This window comes from Watersipora subatra, chromosome 5, assembly GCF_963576615.1.
Source record: "Watersipora subatra chromosome 5, tzWatSuba1.1, whole genome shotgun sequence".
Taxonomy (NCBI): Eukaryota; Metazoa; Bryozoa; class Gymnolaemata; order Cheilostomatida; family Watersiporidae; genus Watersipora; species Watersipora subatra.
In genome coordinates, this window is record NC_088712.1 from 61,442,010 (window position 1) to 61,468,927 (window position 26,918).

The 26,918-nt window shown below is 32.5% G+C and overlaps 1 protein-coding gene across 1 annotated transcript; it reads left to right on the plus strand.

The window, feature by feature from the left end:
• Positions 1 to 26,918, plus strand: LOC137397559 (carbohydrate sulfotransferase 10-like). The gene is made up of 4 exons (XM_068083850.1): positions 1 to 431; positions 22,153 to 22,330; positions 22,805 to 22,967; positions 26,701 to 26,918. The coding sequence occupies exons 1-4, from the start codon at positions 1 to 3 to the stop codon at positions 26,916 to 26,918; spliced, it is 990 nt and encodes a 329-aa protein (XP_067939951.1).

Consider the following 26,918-nt stretch of genomic DNA (forward strand, 5'->3'; position numbering starts at 1 on the left):
ATGGCGGAGGCTGGGCTCAATAAAACAGCAATCAAAGTTTTTTTTGTTATACTAGGATCACAGTTCTTGCTTTTCAAATTACTGGCTATAAGACGGCAGCCAAAAAGTTTACACGAAAAACCAAACACGATTGAACTGACTGTGGTAGAAACTCCGAGACAAGCGCTAGAAATAATGAATCAACGTGACTCATACTATAACACAAGCAACTATTGGGCTGAAAAAGTCAAGCAGTCATGTTCATCCCATGGACTTCAACAAATGAATTTCTCAAACCAAAAAATAGTATCTTTCGGATTACCTGGTTGGGTCTGGATGATATCTCCACCTCATCAGCTGTTTTATTGCGCTGCACCGAAGTGCTCAAGCAGCACTTGGAAGACGTACATCATGGAAGATGAAGGTCGAACATGGAAAGGAAATGTTCATGTGTAAGTACATCATGTTCAGAAACAATGAAAGATAATCATTCAAGGTGATATGTCTTTAAATAATATAGACCTCTCTATACTTGGTAATGGGCCACGACTTTTAAACTGTGGTTGAGTACATTGGTGATATTTACGGAGATTTATAGGCATGTATGTATCTTGTGAAAACTTCTCATTCAGGAGCATTGCTTAATAAGAACAGTCCAATTTTATGAAGCGAATTGTAAAAGTCCAAACACACTGTGCCGGGACCAAAACATTAAACATATTTAATATGTCTAACATCAGGTACAGCACATGTTGATAATGCAAACACAAATCAGTTGCTCAAACATGGAAAATGAAATCCTCATTTAGTGAGAAATTGGTAAAAAACTTTATTAAATTTTTGGCTCCAGAAAATTTTCAAACTGTGAAGATTTTTTAACTGTTTTTATATCATATAAGAAGATTATCTTTATACATTTAAATAAAAAAGCTAGATTTCAACAGAGTTTAAAGCTGTTTTAGCATAAAATTAAACAAAAGCCTTGGTCAAACTTGGCAATAGTCTAGGGTATGCTAAAGTTACTGTTCAACCCAAAGAGCAGCAAATGCGCGAACTGCGATTAGGTTTTATTACATGAGCTGCTAGTAATAATAGTCTGAGCAACTATTTAATTTAGCCTCAGGCCATAAGTTATGCGCAATTTCACAGTGTGTAAAACTAAGTTGAACAAAGAACAAGTTGTACACAGTACCTGTATATGAATCAGAAGTGATGACTTTGTTCTTGGAAAAGTCCAAGAAGTTTGAATCGTTGTGATTAGCTACTTTAATATTAATACTGTCTTCAGCTAAACAGATCTTTCAACAAATTTTCTACAACATTAGTTTATTTTTAAATTCAGACTTTTCAGTATATAAAGTACTATTAAAAACAAACTTCAATTTTTAACATTTAAAAATCCATCAATATTTTTTGCGATCAGAGCTTGCATAGAAAAGTCAGAATTTGTTACAGAGCATTGTGATTGGCTAAGTTAAGAGTTGTGTTAATTTGCTGGATTCTAAAAAGCTGCAAACTATCTAAACTTTATGTTTAAATGTAAGTGTATAATCATTGAGTCTATTCATATATTAACTTCACCACAGATAACCCTTACTTCTTCACTACGCCAGGCTTACTATAAGAGTGTTAATCCATCAGAAGTGACAGTTGGAAGTTGGCAAAATGATTGCGTAATTTTGCCAACCTACAGATTTGGCTCGAATTTTTAGTCATCTAAAAGTTTAAGGTATGAGGTAGAGAGTTTAAGGTATGAGGTCAATACTTTTAGGTATGGGGTAGAGAGTTTAAGGTATGAGGTAGAGCGTTTAAGGTATGAGGTAGAGAGTTTAAGGTATGAAGTCAATACTTTTAGGTATGGGGTAGAGAGTTTAAGGTATGAGGTAGAGAGTTTAAGGTATGAGGTCAATACTTTTAGATATGGAGTAGAGAGTTTAAGGTATGAAGTCAATACTTTTAGATATGGGGTAGAGAGTTTAAAATATATGGTCAAAAGCTTAAGATTCTGAGCACATTCATCAACCTCAAAAGTAACATATAAAACAGACTACTACTGATATTATAGCTTTTTGAGTAGCATAATGACCACTATTGTTAAAGTAGATGTCCTACACCTACTCCTTCTTTTAAAACTTCCAATACATTCGTCTTTGTAAAAGACAAGTAAAGCTGAAATGCTAAGTTTTCAATTGATTCACTCTGACCTAACAAAATTAGACTATATCAAATGGTATGAAGTTTTAATTTTCCCACGAACACACGAGCGGAGCGGAATTGTGGGAATTTTTATGATAAATGCATGTGCACACAACTTACGAAAATTATTCATCAACAATGAGACGAACCCTCGTCAAGAAATTTCATCAAAAAATTTAAGCATTGGAATGTAAAGTCGTTAAAGTATAATAACGATACAAAACACATTTAAACCTATTTAAATATGTTACCAAGTCTTTGTAAACCGTCGGTATTATTTTAAAACTTACCCATCTGATCGGATTATACACAAATAGACAGATTAATTTGAACGAAAATTGCCACAAAAAGCTTGAAAAGCTCGGTTTAATAAAAGTTAAGACCGAAAATTGAAACGCCAATAAAGCCGTGCGACCGATTGTAGAACTATTTAGCAGTGCGCATTTCACGAGAAAACCGTGCTCATTTCATCAGTCTATGACCATTTTTACTTGTATTCGAATTTATTCGAAGGTTTCTGTAATAAACGTAGACCGTTTGAAGAGTAGACCGATTTACAGGTACGAAATTGTGGTACACAGTTTATCAGCCTGTGTTTTTTGTCCAATCACCGAAGGTTTCATTATTTGAAACGTTAGCCGAAATTCTTTACACCTTATGTACAAGCTAGGGCCGAACTACAACGCCCCTTCATGACAAGAACATTTTTTATTTTGCTACAGTTTTATATGCGTGAATGCTCTTACTCGCTTTCTGTTAAAGATCGCTTATCAAAACCACTCTACAATCAACGCAACCAACTTTCAAACTGTGTATAGTACACAGTAGCTTGCCATTTTACTTCTAATTTTGCATTTCAGAGTTATAATAAACATATTTCTTTATTGTTGTTGAATTACATACATTACAGTAAATTAGGCCTACAGCTTTATAACACTTTTATAACAGCTTTTATTTTGCTGCAGTTTGCAGAAATCTTCGAGACCCATGAACGCTCATAGGTTTTCTATTATTGCTGTATTACTATATTAACAATATTGGTTATTTTAATAATATCAGTGCATTTTACTTATAATATTGGCCAACATTGCATTTCTCCTATTGCAAGGGAGAGATATAAACGTGTAATATTTTCCTTTCATTGTTGTTGTTTGTCATGACCAAACACTTTTTAAATAAATTTTCTAAAAACCTATATAAATACCACAACTTCTCGATATTGCTACCTATGACGTTTTGAAATGTAAACAAAATTGTGTATTGGTTTTCTATTATTACTATATTAATAAAATTGATTATTCTAAGAATATCAGTGCATTTTACTTCTAATATTGGCCAATATTGCATTTCTCCTGTTGCAGGGGGAAAATATAAACATATTTTCCATTCATTATTGCTTATTGTTGTATATAATAACACCCACACCCAGTACATTACAGCTACCATTGCAGTTATCCTATTGCACTGCAGAGCCATTTGATTGCTAATATTGCATTTCTCAACCATCAGTACCCTTTATTTTTTTGCCAATATCTCTGGCCATCTCTTTGGTCGTGGGCTGTATGACAGTGGAATTTCTAGTTTTTAAAAATGCTGTTTTCAAAGCTATAAAGATAGTGAGAGTTTAGACTAAAGTTTTTCTTTTTTATTTCATTGAAGACCAAAGACTTGAATAAAGTTAGGAAATATAAAAATAACAAAAAGTTCAAGGCTAGGTTTTTTATTATCAAGAACTAACACACAGGCAGTCCCATGCACTGTGAGAGATCATCGCGTGTAATAACTATACACACAAATATTCTTAGGTGTGGAAAGATGATAAAGTGGGGCAGTAGTAGCATGCTTGGATTTGAAACAGCAAAGTGTTATTATTCTAATTATTCTAATGTTTTTAGCATGACTTGGAGCAGACAACTAAATATGGCTCTTATCATAGTAAAGATTGCTGCTGCCATTCTGTGAGCCACTGTTCACAGCAAAATGCGGACGTCACAGTATTATTATGAATCATCATTGTGTATTATCTTAGCATATCTACATCGTATTTTATTTATGCGTTATAATGAGCATTTTCATTTGTTATGCCTAGTTTGGATCAAGGTCGTTTGTATGGCTTGTGAGGTGCTACTTCATGCTATTCAAGTTTATGCAACCGTGTGAACCAAATAGCTATGAAATCTGAGGATACGTGACTAAATCCTGCTCCCACTCCACAAAATCATTGAGCTGCGCGATCCTGCGAGGAGGCGGCACTATGCACGTCATTTATACTAAAGTGGTCTGAACTGAGTACTATTTGTACCATCAGCATTTATAAGTAGCTATAAGTACTTATAAATATTATATTTATTATATTTATCCAAAGGGCTGCCAGATACTTCATGTGCTACTACAACCACTACTGGTGCGTCCAGAACATGTTTCTCATGACATCGATATAAAAACCAGCTTGTATGTGTTTGTTAAGAGTTTTTCGCTGCTGCTTGAGCTTCTTCATCCAAAAAGATATTTTTTATTTTGTATTACTCTATTAGTAAAAGTATAAACCATAAGGTCAGCATAACATGGCAACTACATTGGTATTGAAAATACTTTGAATGCCTATCTGCGTTTATTAATATACAAATGATGCAGAAAAAGCAGTTATATGGCACTACTGTTACTACTGCTACCATCACTAATACCACAATTACTGATACTACTACTATTGCTACTACTACTACTACTACTACTACTACTACTACTACTACAACTACTACTACTACTACTACTGCTGCTACTACTATTACTGCTGTTACTACTACTATTACTATTCCTACTACTGCTACTACTGATATATACTACTGTTACTACTACTACTACTACTACCATTACTACTACTACTACTACTACTACCACTGCTGCTGCTACTGCTATACGTTTGCTACTATTACTACTACTACTATTACTACTGATATATATTAACCCTACTACTCTATAATTCTACTACTGTTACTACTAATAGTATTTTACTACTATTACTGCTGTCACTAGTACTTTGGATAAAAAGTCTAGCTATACCAAATTAGTTTCCAAAGAAGCATTTATGCTACTATTAGGCAACTTTTTATGGTTGCAAGTAAAAGGCCAAAAGGCCGAAGCTACTTTATTAACATATGATCAATAATCTATTGATTTAGGTCAAATATTTGTTCAAGCAGCATAATCAGAGAGCAAATAGCCTTAGTTCTTAGCTTTTTGTAGTACTAGTACTTTTCACCCTACAACAGTTTTACATGGTTTTAAGTAGGAATGGTCTTTTGAAAGCAGCAAAATTACATTCTATCCACTCTCAGGCAACAGTGTTGACCAGCAAAAAGCTACGGTCACTCTTTCGCATTTGTCTGCATTCATTGCTCCAAAAGATTCCATTAATATCTGGCATTTATGTAAACTTTGTTAGACCTGTTTTTACTGACAGCTGAGCTACAGCCCTGTCAGAAAACTTTGTATCAAAGACTTGTTTTTGTGATGGTAGCATAGAGATGGCCTCAACAATCCACCAAAAGAATAGGCATCTATCAGAGTTTCCATTCTATAGATGTGTAACTCCATTTCTTCTGTCTAGCATTATCCATATAATGCAAAATTTAGACAGTCAACTCAAGTTATTGTAAGATTTTATGTGTTAATCTGTGACTATGTGGAATAAGCTTTATTTTAGACAAGGCTCAGTAATTTATAGTCAGATAAAAATAATAATATGTGGATAATATGTAAATAAACATAATGATATATATGTATTATAATTATATTATAAACTGTTCCTATCTGCAAAATAGAAATACTGTAACGGGTTGCTGAAATAGTAACTCGGTGTTTAAGTATATGTATCAATATTTATATATATATATATATATAGAACTATATTTCCCAACTAGGAGGCTTCTATCAATATCTAATCCATGTTAGGAGGCTCTGAAAAATTAGGAGGCGTCCAGGGAGCCTCCTAATTCTAGCAGTGTTTATAGTGCTTAACAACCCTATAGAAGTATTTTAAACATGATTCCCATAATCGCCTTATATATCTATATTCATATATATGGAAAAGAGGAGACAACTCCAACAAAAATGTGTAATTTTTTATCAATAAATTATAAACCCTAGGAGGCTCTTATATATGGAACTAGGAGGCATATATCAATTTTAAAACATTCTTACTTTTAACTGTTTTGGTATCGTTTCAGTTAATAGCACAATCTATTTAAAAAACATATTGCAATAAGTTTATGACTAAGCATCAGCAAATACAAAGAATTAGCGGCTATGTCGGATACAGTCAGTTTTGCTAATATTCATGATAGCTTTATTAGATTTGAGAAATAAAGTTGTATATTAACAAACTACAATACATTACAATTTATTTGCTGACCCTCTTTATAGTTTTCAAGACTGCCATTTAAGCACTCCCTTTTTTTGCAAGGTTTCTCATTGATCTGCTCTTTTTTGTGAAAATTCACAATAATTGCACATTATGGTTTCAACTGATGTTTAAGCATGGCTGTAGTAAAAGTTTAAATGAGTCTATAATCAGTACAATTCATATTTTCGATGCCGTTGCATCCAGCCACAAAATAAATCTTTTTTTGAAACTTTGCATCCAAACGCAATACCTGAGAGATGGTTTTTTAGTCGAAGAATTGATTTTTTAAATTTATTGAAGTAAAGTGGCAAAAGTATAACCACAGTATATAACAGCTAGAGAGATGTGGCTGTTATAATGTTGCTGTGGCTGTTAGGACTATTAGTTCTTCACCCATGTAGTCTACTAGAGCTTGGTAGCAGCAGAATGACTACATGTAAGGGAGCAAGTCACATTCGGTAAGTTGTTCATGCTATTTTAGTCAATTTACAGTTTATTTACTTGAAACATACAGTTGTAGAAAAGCAGTATAAATTTTATTTAATATTGAAATAGGACTAGCGTGAAAAAAGTATGTTTCAGTTATTATAATTTTTAAGGAATGTAGCACAGAACACGTTTGATATATTTTTTACATCCGTTTATGTCATCCAACTGCTGATATTGTTCTGCATAGAAAAGTCAAGAAAGGTCAGCATTATATTACCAAAAAGGAAAAAATCAAAACTTTTTGTAAAGTCCTAATTTTTGACTTTATTATTGTTACACGAATGTTCAGTTTTGTAACATCAACACAGACACGCCAGCTGACAATTAATAGTTATTTTAGTGAATCAGTTAATTCTCCAACTTTAATCTATTTTCAGTTATTATTATTATTATAATTTTTGATGTTTTTTATAATGATAAGTAACGTTATTAATGTGGTTCTACCAACAGTCAAAACTGTTATTAGAATAACATGATCATAAAGTAATTGTATTATTGTTATCATGAATAGTGAGAGTTTGCGTATTTCAGTTATGATTTTGTAAGTAATAGTAGTACATGCATAGGCATAAGCAAGTAAGTGGGTATATGCAGCCTTTGAATTTTGAAACTTTTAGTATTTAGTTTGAATCTTGTGTAGTAATTGTGTAGTAATTAAGAGCTTAGCTGTTTTATAGAGCTTCAGTAGTAGGAGGCAGATATTCAAGTTTGCCAAAAAAACCTAACCAGTGAACTAAAATGTGTATTTTGCATTCATTTTGGTTTGTATATCTGTTTATGCTATTTGAATTATCTTTTCATTTTCTGTAGAAACTTGGTAAGCATTATTGCCAGTATATTCATCAGATGGCAGGAGTATTAGACAAAGTTGGATGTTCTTTTCTAGAAAAGGTATGTTGCTAATTACACGTTGGTTTGCATAAAAGATATGTCAAAATAATCAAGGTTTCATCTACCGAATTTTATATTTTTGAACACATACATAATTATAGATTAAAAACTATAAAACATTATATCAGTAAGGTTGTATTTTGAAATGTAGTAATGTTTGACGTTTTGGGAAAGTTACTATGATAAGCAAAACTTTAAATTCACCAACAGAAAATATACTGTACAAAGTTTTACTGTAACTAGCAAATGTATACCTGGCGTAAGAATGTAACAGCATGCCCAAAAGTAGTTTTTCTTTGTATAGTTGCAAATAATCAATGACGCTTTAGTTACATATAACTGCTGGATGAGAAGCATTGATAGCCCACACCAAAGACTGATTTGCAGACATCAAATTAAAGGTATGCGATATTGCAATAAGTTGCTGTAAAATAGCACATTATACATGCGAGCCAAAAATTAGTGTAATAATTTGATATAGCCATAGCTTCAGTAAGAAAAGTTGTTAATGTTTACAGGCATTGTATTATTTAAACGCTTACATAAACCATTATGCCACTTTTGTGTTCTATTCATCTATTATTGGCAGATTACATAATATAAATAACGCAAACCAATCAAAGGAATGTAGCATAGCAAAGAGATTTAGTATTGCTCTTTTTAGTCTTTATGAGTCATGGTTGCAATTGCTGAGCAATTGCATAATTATATAAAATGAATAGTTTTCCATGGTTACTCATTACCACTTTTAGTTACTCAGTCAACACTGAGGGTAATTATCAGATTTGAGATATCATGTTTAGAGGCAGGAGATTGGCAAATATGTTGTTGGTTTTTACTCTTACCCTACCGTATGCGAATTTATGCTAAATCTATCAGCAACTGCCGTATGCACATTTTTGCGAATTTTCCAACAATTGCGTGGTCACCTAATTTTATTATCCATAAAAAACATAACGGATGATTTTAAAACTTTGATGGTATTGTCAGTGTGGTTCGAATATTTCTCTAATAGATTATTCTAAGATAACCAAGCAGTTTCAAATTTTTTTTTGAGAATTTCCAAAATAAAAATGGACATTTTTTGTGTAAGTTTTGTTAAGTATCGCGCAAGTCAGAAACATATAATTACTTACATGTATGTTGATGACACTATAGTCAATTCAAATTCAGATTTTTGTGATTACACAGATAATTAAATTAGCAGCAGTGACTCTGATGATAGTGAAAATAATGGTTTTTTTAAGTGTAAGGGACATTGTAGAGCATCGTTTTAGCTTCGTAGCGATTGTAGCTTCACATAGCTTTAGCAATGCACAAAGTGAAGGTACATTGATTTTTGCATAGCACTATATGTTAACATTTTAGCAAAATAAAATATATTACAAAAAGTTTATAGATAAACTTTGAAGTTGAAACAAAATAGTATACATGCTTCATGTACATATCATGAAGCTAAATTGGCAATTTTCGGTGAACTGGCTGGCGGTAGGCCGGTAGCTTAGTTTATACATGGGTGGCAGTAAAAGGGTAAAGCTATAAAAGAATTAGAGATACAAGTGTATGTATTTCCTTTTGAATGATTTGGTGAACTTTGATGATTCAAGACAATGAGTTTGGCGAATGATATATATATATAAGATGCTGCTGAAGTTGCGCAATTCAACTCATGGCTTTTAATTATTACCTCAAAATGTTGAAAACACGCAATAGGAAGGGCCAGAACACTACTAAAACTCCTAGTTACTCAAACCTGAAATACAGTAGGTTTTATACAAATTGCTGTACAATAACAAAACTGCAAAACTATTGGTTAAAATATAAATAGCAATATATATTATTATTTTTGGCCTTCGGTATCGGGCAGCATGTATGCAGTTTGTTTGCTGATGTTAACAAAAGTTTTACTAATAAGCTACATAATTTGCTCAATTATTTGTGTCAACTTTAAAATTTAAAACAAATGTAGTGTTAGCACTTTTAGAATATACTACAAACAACGCAGAGGAGCTTTTTGTGGCATATGACTTGAATTTAAAAGTTCTCTGAAAATGCAACTTGTATTTGGCCATTTTAATACTTTAAAATGTCAAAGGGAGCTCATAATGAAAGCAACTTTAATATAATTTCAAGATGCTCAAAGCGGTACGGATGTTATGTTGACAAACATTAAAAGGTCACTCTGTACTATGGCTAGTAAGTATTTACATGTATTTAGATTTTGCATTGATGCTTTCAATTAGGTAGTGTATGAAATCTATTTACATTAGCTAAATTACCAGCATGTGCAATACCCAGCTTTGTTTCCTATCCATCCCAAACATTTTGTCAATGCTTATAATAATTCATTGCTCTTTTCAAATCTCATTTCTGAACCAAAGGTAGTTTTAGCAGTATAAGAACATATACTTCTCTTCCTATGGGTCTACTCACTTTTCTGTAGCAGCAAAGGCCATTGTTTTTAAAAGGTCTGTAAGAATTGTATTACTTATTTTGACTTCCATTGGTGCTCGTAGCAAATATAATTTCAGTACAATTTGCATCAATAAAGTTATTATTACTTGTTTGTAAAGTATTTGGAGCAAAACAATATTTTATGTGCACAGCAAACATTTTTGCTGCAAGCTTACCAAAACAAAATAAAACGTTTATTTTTATGTTACATTTTAATTAAACATCATGTTCTATTCAGTTATTGCTGTCAGTACTATGCAGTTATTGCTGTCAATGTTCTTTGTGCATTCTTGACACACTTTTATGTTAAACTTCCAATGCATTAAACACTTTAGAAGTAAAGTGTCCAAACAAGGATGCATAACATGAGATTTGTCACTGGCTTGTTTTGACCTATATCTAGCACTCTTTAGCCAAAGGTGTCTAGCTTTACTAAAATATTTGGTAGTGAAATTGTACATAAATTCATTGCCTGCATTCACATCAATCATGATGCCTATGCTCTTATTATGTGTGTTCTACTATTGCCTGCTTAGCTAATTCACTTTCTACTTCTCAATAGCCTCAGCCTCCGAATGAAAGCTATTGTTGTTATTCCTATTCTTTGTAACTTTATAATGAAGGAGGTTGTGGTTGGGCAGCTCATTTGCTTTTCACTCTATTAGAAATATTGCAGCACAAGTATAACTGCAGTAATAAAATCTTCACAGAATTGCATAATGTGGTCTTATTCTCCAAGGTCTTCTCACTAGCAGAAATGACCTATGTACTTATGCAATTGTGGTTTGTGCTTAAAGTGACTCATTCTCCTAATGTGGCATGGCTTGCTATCTTCTTGCATGCTAGTCAATTGATTAAATAGATTGTAAGAAACAAGCCAACCTCTCATTCCTACACAACCTAAAGACTTATCACATAAGTTCAACCTTCTAGCGAGATTGTAGCCGCTAAACATTTTGCTTTTTTCACGCGTCTAGCCATTTAGGGTTTTGCAGCAGCAGAAGAACAGACTAATGTCACAATTGGTATATTTGTTTGTCACAATTGTTTTATATTACTTTTGCCAATTTTGTCATTGAATTAATTGTACCATATTATGGTGAAAAGGCATCATGAAAAAGTATTTTACTTCGCCTCAATACCAATGCGAAAGGTTAGACCGGTAGTGGCCATTTTTGACCTTTAGGGCGAGCCACTTTAAATACTATATCTAAGCAACTTACTCATGTCATCAAATTGCGACGGCAAATAACAATGCATAGGTTTTCGCAGCTAATTTGGATTTGGATTTTACTGCCTTCCTTAATTGCAAGATCGTAATATTGTCAAGTTAAAAAGGTCAAGAAACCCCAACTTTATCATGCTAAAAGAATGAAATTATTACTAATTTTCATAAAATGATAACTTTGTAATTATACACAAGGGTAGCTTTGTGAGATTAACCGACACACATTAAAATAGTTATGGTAACATATAGCACAGTAGCCAGCAATTGATGAATATCTGTGACTCTGTCGATGCTCCTAACTTTTGTAACTTTTTAAAAAGCATTAAAATAATTATGGATGCTTTTTATTCTGATTAGTAGTGTTAGCTGATTGATAGCACCAAACAGGCAGAATTATTAGTAGCCTATACTATACTGCCCTGAGCAAGCAAAACGCTGTATCTTGATATTTGTAAATTGTTCAGCACAAGCACAAACGCGTTTTGGTCAAGCCTGGCATCAGTATTAGCAGTATTTTAGTTGTTTTTTTTTATTTGTTATGGTGAGATATCCAACAATCTTTACTGAATTTTTTTTTCGTGAAACTTTAAAATCAAAGGACTTATTTCACTTAGGGCATTTTGTTTGCTTAAATTGACAATTTACTAAGCTGGCACTAGGCAATCAAAACGCCCTATCACTGCAGATAGGGCCTTTTGATTGCTTAATTGGACTGGTTTCTCATTGTTAGTTTGCCACAAGACCATCTGCCATGACTGGATTATCAAAGGATTACAAGTTTAAATTCTGATATTAACCCGCAATTAGTCAACAAAATGATATATGTTGCAATTCCTATTACTCATCCAGTCAACACATGGATTAAAACCCTGTAATAGCCATATTTAGCTCAAAAGTTAAGAGATGATCAAAGATCTAGGTATCCTTCAAACCAGATGTCATGAAATGAAAGGAATAAGTAAAATAGTAGTTTAAAAAAGATCAAACGCTTTTATTAAAAATAATTTAAAGCAAACAACTGAGTGCAATAATGTCAGTATTTTAAAAAAGCAAAACCTTCCAATGGACATGTAATTAAAACAAATTTTTCATCAAATCTATGAGTCGGATCTTTAAATCGAGACTTTTGTCACTTAGATATCGTCTTGTCATAATAAATATATTATGATAAAAAATATAGCAATAAGATTGAGCACTTAGAAGTGCACTAGCTTGTATGAGCTGCCTTGAAACAACCAAATATATATGCTTCAGTTTCGCTTCCCTTTGTTTATATACTCTTTGATTACATAATGCTGCTCATAATGTCCAACTTTGTGTATGTTCAGGCCAATCAAAACGCTGTATCTGCAGATAGAGCGCTTTGATTGCCACTTTATGTGTGGTAAATGTGGATAGGGCGTTTTGCACATTGTGAAAAGTGCTATTTCTGGTGGTCTCAGATATATGAAATTTCGAGACATGTTAGATCTCAACCTAAATTACATATAAGCACAAAAAAGTGAATTTTGAAAAACTTTTCAGATAGGGCGTTTTGCTTGCTTAGGGCAGTATAAAGTTATGATAATGTATTATTTTCATTGTAATTAACAAGTTGATGCATTTTAGTCGTAATTTGATACGGATTTAAACTAGAGGCTGAGTCATAAGTAAGTGACTGGAGTAAATGAAATCCTTTAAATTGTTGAAGCTTTAAAACCTATGTTTCAATTTTGTAGAAGAATATCGCATGAGATAAAATATTACAGCTTCATAGAATTTTAGTAATGGGAGGTAGGGACACGGGTTTGCTGAAAAACCTAAAAACAACAGGCATCTTTTGCATCACTTTTTAATCTGCATAACATCTGTTTGGGCTATTAAAATTGTTTTGCTTATTTTGGTAGAAACCTGGTCACCGCATCCAAGCACTATATCCACCAGATGGAAAATGGTACGAAGCACAGCTGGACGCTTTCTTGAAGGGGGTATGTTGCTGATTAACGGTTAGTTTCCACAAGAGCGTGCCACATTAATAGAAGTTTTATTTCAAAAAATTTATAAGAAATAATATTACTATAAAATCTATGTTTGAATGCCATGGCACTGCATTTTTTAACCCTTCCAATTATAGTGGCAAAAATTGTCGATTGTGCTTCATAATATATGTTCAATCTTTATTAGCTTCAACTCTATCTAAAACCTTTTTGTTATAGATTTTATTTTTCCAACACGTTAAAAAATAGTACTATTCAAAAAACTTAATGCATTCCTACTTTGTGCATTGCTAATGCTATGTGAAGCTACGATCCCTTCGAATCTCAAAAAACAATGCTCTACCATGTTCCTTACTTTTACAAAAACTATTACTTTGACCACCATTGGAGTCACTATTGGAGCTGCTACTTTAATTATATGTGTAATCACTAAAATCTTAATCCGTCAGTCATCAACAATCATCAATAATGTTATCAACATAAGTAATTATCTGTTTTCAATTCTGGATGTACTTGCGAAAGCTATAATAGCACTAAATATTTCGAAAATCAGAAAGAACAAATGTTTCTTTTTATGTTGAAAAGTCCTAAACAAAAATTTAAAATTGCTTCGTGAGTTTAGGGTAATTTTACAGGGAAACTTTTGGACAACACTGTCAATACCATAAAAAGTCTTAAAGACTGTTAGTTATGTTGTCAACAAATAATAAAATTAAGTTACTACGCAATTGCCAGGAAATTCGCAACATGCACATATGCCGGTCGTCCATTGATTTCGCCTAAATGCGCATGCAGCGGTGAAAGGGTTAATAAAATATTATGTAATCTCTAATTGAATCCCCATTCATTTAAACGCCCCTCTACTAGACCTGTACTATAATAGATGACGGTTAAAGATAGAACGCCGCCGTTCAAGTGAACGTTACTTCTTTTGAAAAAACACATAAAAACTATATAACACACAAACTAAGCTGTGATTCAGTGATAACATATACACTGGGCGTTGAGCTTGCAAAATGCCATCGTTAACTGCTTATTCTAATGCTGTAGCATGTGCAAGAAATTTTAGCCTCAAATAGTAGAACAGATTTCATCATATTTGCTAAACCGTTTTTTCATATATGCCGAACTATCAAGGCCGCGTAAACAATAAAATTATTATCAGCCTGATAGAGTTATTAATTATTTCCACGGTGCTGCTTTCAAAGCTTTAACGAAAACACTGTAAAGCTTAGAAGTTAGAAAACTCGCTTCAATATGCATTGACAAAAGTATTAATTGCTATTGTTGTAACTGAGTCATTGTTAGTAAAAATTTGTCAACATTTTTCTATCCATCCTGTCCAAAATCGGATCCAAAGATCAAAGAATGTTGAAGTCGCAGTCAGCTGGATGTGGTTGCCAATTAAAGGGTGACACTCTAGTTTTCAACACTTCTAGAATAGCACTCGAATGAACATGCCCTTCAAATTAAGATTCTACCTTATGTCAATTTAGCTGTATTTCAGAATGTTATAATATTGGAGTTTTGGGTCAAGGTTAAAATAGCAAGCATGACTTTGCAAATATTGACGCAACAAGATTTTAGTTTTAAATAAGGCTCTGCTTTCATATATTTGCAAATCACTAATGCATGAATTTAAAAAAGAACCCAAGGGTATATTTCTCTTTGTGTAGTAGCATCTAATCAAAAATGCATTGATTTTAAATAAGTGCAGAGTGACATACATGGATTATCAACACCGAAGAGTGATTTTCAGACATCAGATTAAATGTGGGTGATGCTATGATAAGTGGCTTTAAACTAACACAATGTACTAGGGAACCAAGCGTGATTATTTTGCTGTAGCTCAAATGCAGTAGAAAAAATAAAGGTGTCTAGCTTTTCAAGTATTTCAGTCAAATTCGTTGCCTACATAAATGCTGACACTAGTCTTTGTGTTCTGCTGCTGTCAGGTTACAAAACATAGCTCTCCTAGTCAGAGGCATTTAGGTATCTAGAGCAATCTAGGCATTAGTGGTTTCAATGAACACCTGAACAATGGTGTTTAACCACATTGCTTGACCCCATAGGTCAAGTATTAGCCTAATTAATGACTCAATAAATAGCTACCCAGTCAGGTCACACTAAGCTTAGCAGCAATCGTTCTGAACACTGGCCATTGAGACTGCTCAATAAATGTTAATCCTGATCATTTCTCTAATAATTTGAAGCAAATAGAAATCCAAACTGCTCTATCGCATGCATGCAAGTGGCACACCATTTAGTTTCATAATTAGCTACTAAAGTAGTATATAGAAGTGGTCATCAAAGAACCTTCTACAGTATATGTGTGTTTTGAATAACAATACATTGGTTAAGTATTATATTACTAAATGAGAAATGACACTAACGAGCATTAATGTCCTTATTGTTCACTTGTATCTTAGAAACCATCAATTCTTTTTTGACTTGCAGCACGTAAACCAGCTTATTTAACTTTTGAATGGAGCTGAGCAATGATATGTGATTCATCAAAGCCATAGCTTATCAGATTTTTATAAATGATAATTCACATTATTTACTATTTCAGTCAGCAGAAAACGGTAAAGTGCAGAGGAAATAGCAGAATTTGACAAGTACTGGACTGAAAAATCAGGCAAACTGCCAACAAGATCAGTGTTAGATGCTAAACACTCAACGCTGCCTAACAGAAGTGTTACAGTGATTCGGGCTCGAGCCAACAACTTGCTAAAGAAGGCTGCGAGAAAAAATGCCAGCTGAATTTTTTATGTTGTTGAACCTTCTTATTATCATTGCGTTGTATTTGTCAATAAATGTGCTCTTTTTGAAGACTAAAAGAGACCAACTCCGCAGTAATGCACTTGTATAGTTATTTTGTATCAAGCAGTCTTAGCTATTATTTTATGTACAGAAAATGTGCATAAAACAATGACTATGATAGATAATACAATACCGGCAATAGATATTATCTGTTGTACTGCACTGTACACTATGATGTATTATTCAAGAAACAAGCTCTAAGATAAATTATAATAATTCTTTTAAAGAAAAACTAAATATAAGGAAATATGCCGCAGCAGCCAGTCTACTGACAACTTACTGTCAAACCGACAAGCCCAAAAAATTACTTAGAACGCTGTGCTTGACTAAAAACAATCAGAAATTCACTACACAATGAGAAATATATCTTTTTGGGTCATTTTCCAAATTTGAGTGAATGTGTCTGAGTAGAATGTTCTATCAATTTCTTGACATTTCAGGGCATTATTATTACTGGTAAAATGTGAATAATAGCACTCAGTATTACTATTGATCAATAAAACCACCCAAAGTCAAGAGATCTAAAGTTAGAAAAAATTTGGTACTGTGCTGGGTCCAGCCGGACTGATCATTGCTAACAATAAATTGCAGTAAGAAAGAAGTTTTGAAAAGCGAAAATGCCCTCAAGATAGAATGTTATTGTATTTTGATTGGCTCTCTATGTGACATTAAGTTTTTCCCTGGGTTCTACATAGGCACAATGGGCTTGTTTGGAATCTACCCAATTTATGGTGCTGTGGTATTGCGCAGGTTTTGCAACCTGACACTCCATTCCCGAGTGGGGAAATGTTTTTACTTAACGTTCTAAGAGTGGCTTAAGATGAATAGAAAGACATTGCTGTTATTGTATGTTAGATTGAGTAACTAAGTATGTTGTGCAAGTAATTCATATTATTACTGTAGATAATATGCACAGCAAGCAAAAATGTGTGTGTTTCATTTTAGCAATCACAGTAACTCAGTTGCGTCCATGCATTGTTACCAACTAATTTTTTTTAAGTTTTTGTATGCAGTGCAGCAGCGATATGTGACTGAATAAGAAACTATAACATAGACCATATTTACAAATATTGAGTTACATTATTCGTTTATATTAGTGAGCAGAAAGTTATGCAGCCTAAAAGAAAATTGAGAGTTCAAAAAGCCATGATCGGAAGATTGAGGCAAACTAGCAAAAATGCCAGAGCTGTATACTGTTAAAAGAAATTGGTGTTTGAAAATTATAATGATGACTTATGCCCGAGCCCACAACTTACTCAAGAAGCTGCAAAATTAAACTGGCAGCAGGGTCTTCTTGTTGTTGAGGCTTTTGTAATATCGCATTAAACTTGACGTCTGAATAAATTTACTCCGTTTGGTGACTAAGCAACGACCATTCTATGGTACTTGACTAGTTGAATTTTTTAGTATCAAGCATGGTGGCTGTTGTTGTTTTAAATACAAATTTATTGATTCCTACGTTAAAGTTTAACATACTATACAATATGTAGGTTCTAACAACAATTATTTTTGTTTTATACAGATTGTTGTTTTATTGTACAGATTATAGCAGACTCTTAGTTGATCTATAAGTGATAGCAACATCCCAAATTATATGTAAGCCATGGTACCTCTGCATTGATATGTAAGTTATAGCAACCTCCTAAATGATATATAAATAACAGCAGCTTCCTAATTACTATATAATTCATTGCAGCCTCCTAACTGATATATAAATAGTAGCTACCAACTATATAAAATTCAAATTATAGTAAACTCTTTTGTGATCTATAAGTCATAGCAACATCCTAAATTCTATGTAACCCATAGCAACCACTGCAATGATATGTAAGTTATAGCAACCTCCTAAATGATATACAAATAGCAGCAGCCACCTAGTTAATATATAATTCATAGCAGCCTCCTAACTGATATATAAATAGTACTGTAGCTACCAACTATATGAAATTCAAATTATAGCAAACTCTCAGGCGATCTATAAGTGATAGCAGCATCCTAAATTATATGTAACCCATAGCAGCCTCTGCAATGATATGTAAGTTATAGCAACCTCCTAATTGATATATGAATAGCAGCAGCCTCCTAATTAATATATAATTAATAGCAGCCTCTTAACTGATATATAAATAGTACTGTAGCTACCAACTATATGAAATTCAAATTATAGTAAACTCTTATGTGATCTATAAGTCATAGCAGCATCCTGAATTCTATGTAACTCATAGCAACCTCTGCAATGATATGTAAGTTATCGCAACCTCCTAAATGATGTAAAAATAGCAGCAGCCTCCTAATTTATATATAATTCATTGCAGCCTACTAAATGATATATAGATAATATCTATCAACTATGGAAAATTCAAATTATAGCAAGGTCTTAGGTGATCTATAAGTGATAGCAACATCCTAAATTATATGTAACCCATAGCAGCCTCTGCAATGATATGTAAGTTATAGCAACCTCCTAATTGATATATGAATAGCAGCAGCCTCCTAATTAATATATAATTCATAGCAGCCTCTTAACTGATATATAAATAGTAGCTACCAACTATATGAAATTCAAATTGTAGTAAACTCTTATGTGATCTATAAGTCATAGCAACATCCTAAATTCTATGTAACTCATAGCAACCTCTGCAATGATATGTAAGATATAGCAACCTCCTAAATGATATATAAATATCAGCAGCCTCCTAATTAATATATAATTCATAGCAGCCTCTTAACTGATATATAAATAGTACTGTAGCTACCAACTATATGAAATTCAAATTATAGCAGACTCTTAGTTGATCTATAAGTGATAGCAACATCCCAAATTATGTGTAACACATGGCACCTCTGCAATGATATGTGAATTATAGCAACCTCTTAAATGATATACAAATAGCACCAGCTTTCTAAGTAATATATAATTCATTGCAGCCTCCTAACTGATATATAAATAGTAGCTACCAACTATATGAAATTCAAATTGTAGTAAACTCTTATGTGATCTATAAGTCATAGCAACATCCTAAATTCTATGTAACTCATAGCAACCTCTGCAATGATATGTAAGATATAGCAACCTCCTAAATGATATATAAATATCAGCAGCCTCCTGATTAATATATAATCCATAGCAGCCTCCTAACTGATATATAAATAATAGCTATCAACTATGGAAAATTCAAATTATAGCAAGGTCTTAGGTGATCTATAAGTGACAGCATCATCCTAAATCATATGTAACTCATACCAGCCTCTGCAATGATATGTAAGTTATAGCAACCTCCTAAATGATATATAAATAGCAGCAGCCTCCTAATTAATATATAATTCATAGCAGCCTACTAACTGATATATAAATAACTGCTATCAACTATGGAAAATTCAAATTATAGCAAGGTCTTAGGTGATCTATAAGTGATAGCAACATCCTAAATTCTATGTAACCCATAGCAACCTCTGCAATAATATGTAAGTTATAGCAACCTCCTAAATGATATATAAATAGCAGCAGCCTCCTAATTAATATATAATTTATAGCAGCCTACTAACTGATATATAAATAATTGCTATCAACTATGGAAAATTCAAATTATAGCAAGGTCTTAGGTGATCTATAAGTGATAGCAACATCCTAAGTTATATGTAACTCATAGCAGCCTCTGCAATGATATGTAAGTTCTAGCAACCTCCTAAGCAATATATAAATATCAGCAGCCTCCTAATTAATATATAATTCATAGCAGCCTCCTAACTGATATATAAATAATAGCTATAAACTATGAAAATTCAAATTATAGCAAGGTCTTAGGTGATCTATAAGTGATAGCATCATCCTAAATTATATGTAACTTATAGCAGCCTCCGCAATGATATGTAAGTTATAGCAACCTCCTAAATGATATATAAATATCAGCAGCCTCCTAATTAATATGTCATTCATAGCAGTCTCCTAACTGATATAGAAATAAAAGCTATCAACGGTGGAAAATTTAAAATATAGCAAGGTCTTAGGTGATCTATAAGTAATAGCATCATCCTAAATTATATGAAACTCATAGCAGCCTCTGCAATGATATGTAAATTATAGCAACCTCCTAAATGATATATAAATATCAGCTGCCTCCTAATTAATATATAATCCATAGCAGCCTCCTAACTGATATATAGATAATTGCTACCAACTATGTGAAATTCAAATTATATCAATTTCTCAAATGATCTATAAGTTATAGCAACATACTTTATTATATGTAAATCAGAGCAGCTTCTAAAAGAAACAAGTTATAGCAAACTCCTAAATGATATAAGTTACGGCATCTTACTAAAGGGTATGTAAGCTATGCCAAGCTATGTAATGTTTCCATTGTAACTATTACATAAGTTACAATGGTAACATTCTAATTTATGTGTAATTTGTAGCAATCTGTTAACTGGTAATCATTATTTTTGCTTACTCATTGAGGTATGAATTATTTTACCTTCAAATTCATATGTAATTTACAACAACCATCTAGACATTCTCCAAGTTTTGACAGTTTTTCTAGTATGCATATATACAAAGTATGATAAGGCGATGAATATATATTGTATGATACCATATTCTCCTAAAATTTCCATAAAAATATATAATAATTAGGAGGTGAATAAATATATATATATCTACAATGTAGATAAATTAGACCATATAGGAGGCTTACCCATATATATTTGCGTTAACTCCTAATCCCTTATATTCCGCAACCTCCTAACTGGTATATATTTATTCAACTCCTAACTCGGAAATATGGGTATATATATATATATATATATATATATATAATGTTATATGAGCATTTTTATTTGTTATGCCTAGTTCGGACCAAGGTCGTTTGTATGGCTTGTGAGGTACTACTCCATGCAATGCAAGTTTATGCAAGCGTGTGACTGGTGTGAACCAAATAGCTATGAAATCTGAGACTACTTGACTAAATCCTGCTCCCACTCCACAAAATCATTGAGCTGCGAGATCATGCGAGGAGGCGGCACTATGCACGTCATTTATACTACAGTGGTCTGAACTGGGTACTGTTTGTATCATCAATACTTATAAGTAGCTATAAGTACTTATAATTATTATATCTATTATATTTATCCAAAGTGCTGTCAGATACTTCATAGATATATATATATATATATATATATATATATATATATATATATATATATATATATATATATACGCATATATATATATATACACATATATATATAAATGAACATGTATATCGTACTAGTTATGGAAAATAGTTGTACTTATCTTTCAGCTACTGGCAGTTCTATGACTTCTGTCAATATTCAGGCCGCTACTCGACTGCTATTTTAGTATTACTTTACTGTATTATTTATTATAGAGTAGAACCCTAATTATATATATATACCAGATATATATCTTTATATATAGTTAGAAATATATATATATATATATATATTAACTAAAAGCAAGTGCAAAAGCATATAAAAAGAGAACTCTACACTAAAAACCTAAAAGATTATTAGTGGAGTATGAAATATTTGAAAAATTATTGGGAAAAAAGTATTGCGACGCAAATACTAAAAGTTTACTCTTTTCGCAATAATTTTTCAAATATATATATATATATAAAAATATATTCATGCCATTATTATCTATTGTTTGTTACTACAGAATGGCGTCTCAACCAGTTGCATCTCTTTGTTAGAGCTGCAACTGAAATTGGCCTCAGCACTTTGGCGAAAGAAAAGAAGGTAGAGCATGACTATATTAGCTTCTTGGATGTGTACCGCCCCACCAACCGACTCATCATTGTTAGAAACCCTTGGGCTAGGCTTGTTTCAGCATATCAAGATAAAATTGTTAAAGAAAACTGGTCTCTCAAGGTGATTATATAAATGATCATCATGTTGTGTAACCATATGGGTAGTTGTGTGTTATAACTTATGTGATATGCATACTAGTGATCATAGAAGTGACAACCCAATCAAAATTAAGCTAGTCGTAAGAGGTGTTTGTGAAGAATGAAACATCCTGGCAGTCAAATCATCTCAAACATTAAAAATTCTTGTGTATATTAGAAAAATATATTTACTGATAAAATTTGCTAAAATATTGTGCTAGTTCATATTTAAGGTGAGAGTCAGCTTCATAAACACAACAGTATAACTTGTTTGTGATTAACCTGTGGTACTGATCCTGCTGAATGTTTCATCGAGAAATTACTCTCTTTCAAAATAAAGTTGTCTGCATTGTAAAAAATTTCATAAAATGTACAGGCTTCGCTACTGCCAAACCATGTTTAAATATTTGTTCTATGACCAAATGCACTTGTTAATCGATACCAACTTATATTTCAGCAACTCTGTGTTGAAGGAGGAAGATTTTCAGAACCAAAACCACCTACTTTTGCCATGTTTGCCGAGTGCCTAGCAAGAAGTAACAGAAAAGTGATGTGGAACTCTCACATACATCCATTCACATATTTGTGTGCGATTTGTCACATGGACTACAATATTATAGGTACGTTTTAGGGTCCCTGCTAGCTTGTGTCAATTATAAATAGAGCCTGAAAATTTAGTAAAATAAATGATTTTGTCCAGCTATAGCTACTAAAATCTTTGATTAAATGCTTGCTGCTTGCTGTATCTGAATTCACAGTGATTACACCCTCAGTCTTCCAATCCTCGTGCTGAGCCACTGAGCTATACAAATCCTATAAATATGTTGCGCTTATCCTATAGTGCATACTGTACACATACAGTGCAAGATTCACTCCAAATGTATACTTTTGATTATTAACTAATATTACCTTTTGAATTTTTTGTTTTTGAAATAGTATAAAACTAATTTTCTGCTACCATCACGTTTTTTTTTATTTGTGATTTTTAAATGTGCCGTTTCAATTTCAAATGTGGGTTACACTTTTATTTCCAGTTTTCCGTAAGGTTTGATTTCTAAATCGGTAAAGGGAAATGTTTTTTACTCGGAAAATTGTATCATCTCAAATAGGAATAGTAACTACATTCTTTCTCCTTTCGGTCAGACAATGTACCAGACAAAGACGGTCCGATATCTCATTTTTATATTTGTACCAGTGTTGAGAGGTACCAGTATTGTCGCACTCAAAGTTTTGATGGATAGAATCTGCTGCAACAGTAACCTTTGTTATACAGACACTTCAATGCAAGAATTGTTACTATTAATCATAAATGCAAACTGAGTGAAGAGCTCAAGAAGAGCAAACTCTTTTAGAGTCTAAATCCAGTAAGAAGTGCATTTTCATTCCTTAAAGTTTATCGCATAACCTGACAGGTGACAGATGACATAACCCGACAGATGACAAATGACATAACCTGACAGGTGACAGATGACATAACATGACAGGTGACAGATGACATAACCTGACAGGTGACAGATGACATAACCTGACAGGTGACAGATGACATAACCTGACAGGTGACAGACATAGAGTTTTATATAATAGATTCTACTGAATACTTGGCATTGCACAAGTAATAAAAAGCTGTTTGCACGAAAAATCAATTTTTATTTTACGTAGCATTATTTTCATTCTAAAAATATATATATACATGTATATATATTTTTGTCATTTTTGTGTCCAGTTGAATGGGTTAAAATCTAGCAGTATAAAATCCACTCAACACTGTGATTGAACTTGAAACCTCTAGCTCTGCAGACAGGTTTTTATCCAATACACTACGCTGTCCGATTAACTGTACTGTAAAGTAAATTGTGAACATACTCACTACACATGGCTTCATGCTAAATGTTTTAGTTAGCATTATTCAAGAACTGCAGCTGGCCAGAAGGAAAATGCTTAAACTTACATGAGCACCCATCGTATTGTAATCAGTATAGAGTTTTAGAAGACACTGCAGCTGGTACAGTATAAATTACACAGGAATAAACTCAGTACACAGAAATAAACACAGTACACAGAAATAAACACAGTACACAGAAATAAACACAGTACACAGAAATAAACTCAGTACACAGAAATAAACACAGTACACAGAAATAAACACAGTACACAGAAATAAACTCATTACACAGAAATCAACACAGTACACAGAAATAAACACAGTACACAGAAATAAACTCAGTACACAGAAATAAACACAGTACACAGAAATAAACACAGTACACAGAATTAAACTCAGTACACAGAAATAAACACAGTACACAGAAATAAACACAACACAGAAATAAACTCAGTACACAGAAATAAACACAGTACACAGAAATAAACACAGTACACAGAAATAAACACAGTACACAGAAATAAACTCAGTACACAGAAATAAACACAGTACACAGAAATAAACACAGTACACAGAAATAAACTCAGTACACAGAAATAAACACAGTACACAGAAATAAACACAGTACACAGAAATAAACTCAGTACAAAGAAATAAACACAGTACACAGAAATAAACACAGTACACCGAAATAAACTCAGTACACAGAAATAAACACAGTACACAGAAATAAACACAGTACACAGAAATAAACTCAGTACACAAAAATAAACACAGTACACAGAAATAAACACAGTACACAGAAATAAACTCAGTACACAGAAATAAACACAGTACACAGAAATAAACACAGTACACAGAAATAAACTCAGTACACAGAAATAAACACAGTACACAGAAATAAACACAGTACACAGAAATAAACTCAGTACACAGAAATAAACACAGTACACAGAAATAAACACAGTACACAGAAATAAACACAGTACACAGAAATAAACACAGTACACAGAAATAAACACAGTACACAGAAATAAACTCAGTACACAGAAATAAACTCAGTACACAGAAATAAACACAGTACACAGAAATAAACACAGTACACAGAAATAAACACAGTACTCAGAAATAAACACAGTACACAGAAATAAACTCCGTACACAGAAATAAACTCAGTACACAGAAATAAACACAGTACACAGAAATAAACACAGTACACAGGAATAAACTCAGTACACAGGAATAAACTCAGTACACAGAAATAAACTCAGTACAGACAAATAAACAAACACCTTCATTAAAAAGTTAGAATGGTAAGTGTTGTATATGTTGATTAAAAGTAAATCTTCTGTGCAAAAAGTTTTATAACACGGGCAACGCTGGGCATTCACCTAGTTTGTTTGTATATTTAGTTATTTTCATATTTGGCCAGTGTGTGTGTGAGCTGGCTGACACCTACATGTACTCTCTTATAATTTACGCACTACCAGGAGGCAGATAATTGATGCATTACACATTTTTAGGGTAGAGAGCTTTCCAGTTGGCATACCAACTACAGAAACTTTATACAAGTTGTAATATCTAAAGATTTTGGTTTTTATACACAAATGTTTTTTAAAAATAGATATCTTTTAAAACTTCTTATCATAAGAAATTTGTTTTGTGCAGTTCAAAAAAAATTTATGCAAGAATTAAAAAAAACTAAAGGTGTTTAAATGTAAAATAATAAGCAAGTAATGGCTAGATAAAGTCTGTTTAACTAGAAAGATTTTAACAAAAATATTTGATACTAGTACGATTAATACAAATTGAGAAAACAAAATAAAAATCATGAATATGTTAAATTAATAATAACAATGAGTACATAGAAGTGTGTGTATAAAAAGATTATTGTTTCTGTAGAAGCTATCTATCAAAATTTTAAATACAGCGATACGAGTACAAACATAACAATGAGGTACCGGAATTAAATACATCCTTGAAGCGCGAGGGTAAACAATGTTCTTTGTCTGGCTAAGCGGAGGGAAAATGCAAATCATGATTTTTGTGGAATTGGAAGGAAAAAATGTCTATGATGATACCAAAACAAATACTGTAATGAGCTTCTGTGATGAACTCGCGTAATAAACTCGACACTCGTCCGTAGAGTTCGACAATGTTTCAAATTAAATTTAATAATGATATTTGATTATAAAAAATTTCGATTAAAATTAATAAAAAATAATGTAAAAACCATAAATAAAGAAAAGAAGCAAAGTTTTGATAAGTATTTGCCAAATTAGGTTGCAGCACTGGAAGAAGATATAGCTTAAAGATTAGTTTCTGTATCAGCAGTTCTGAAGGCTCTGAGATCAAATCCTCCGCGAAGTGGAATCCACATAATGTATCTAAAATTTCACTGCTTGAACTACTCTCAAGAATAAATGATTTGTCAGAGTTTGAGACTAAATTATGTTTTCATTCTTTTCCAGTGAGACTAGAGGATATGGAAGTAGCTGAACCATTCATTTTTGACCAGTTAAAGTTTAAACATCACCCCAAATACCAGCCTCCAGCCAAAGGCGTCTTTAGTAATAATTACTCCGAGTTCTATTCGGCTCTCCCAGATGAGACCATTTCTCTTCTCGCTGAGATTTACAAGGATGACATCAATTTGTTTAGTTATCCAGAAACTCCATTTCAATTGTAG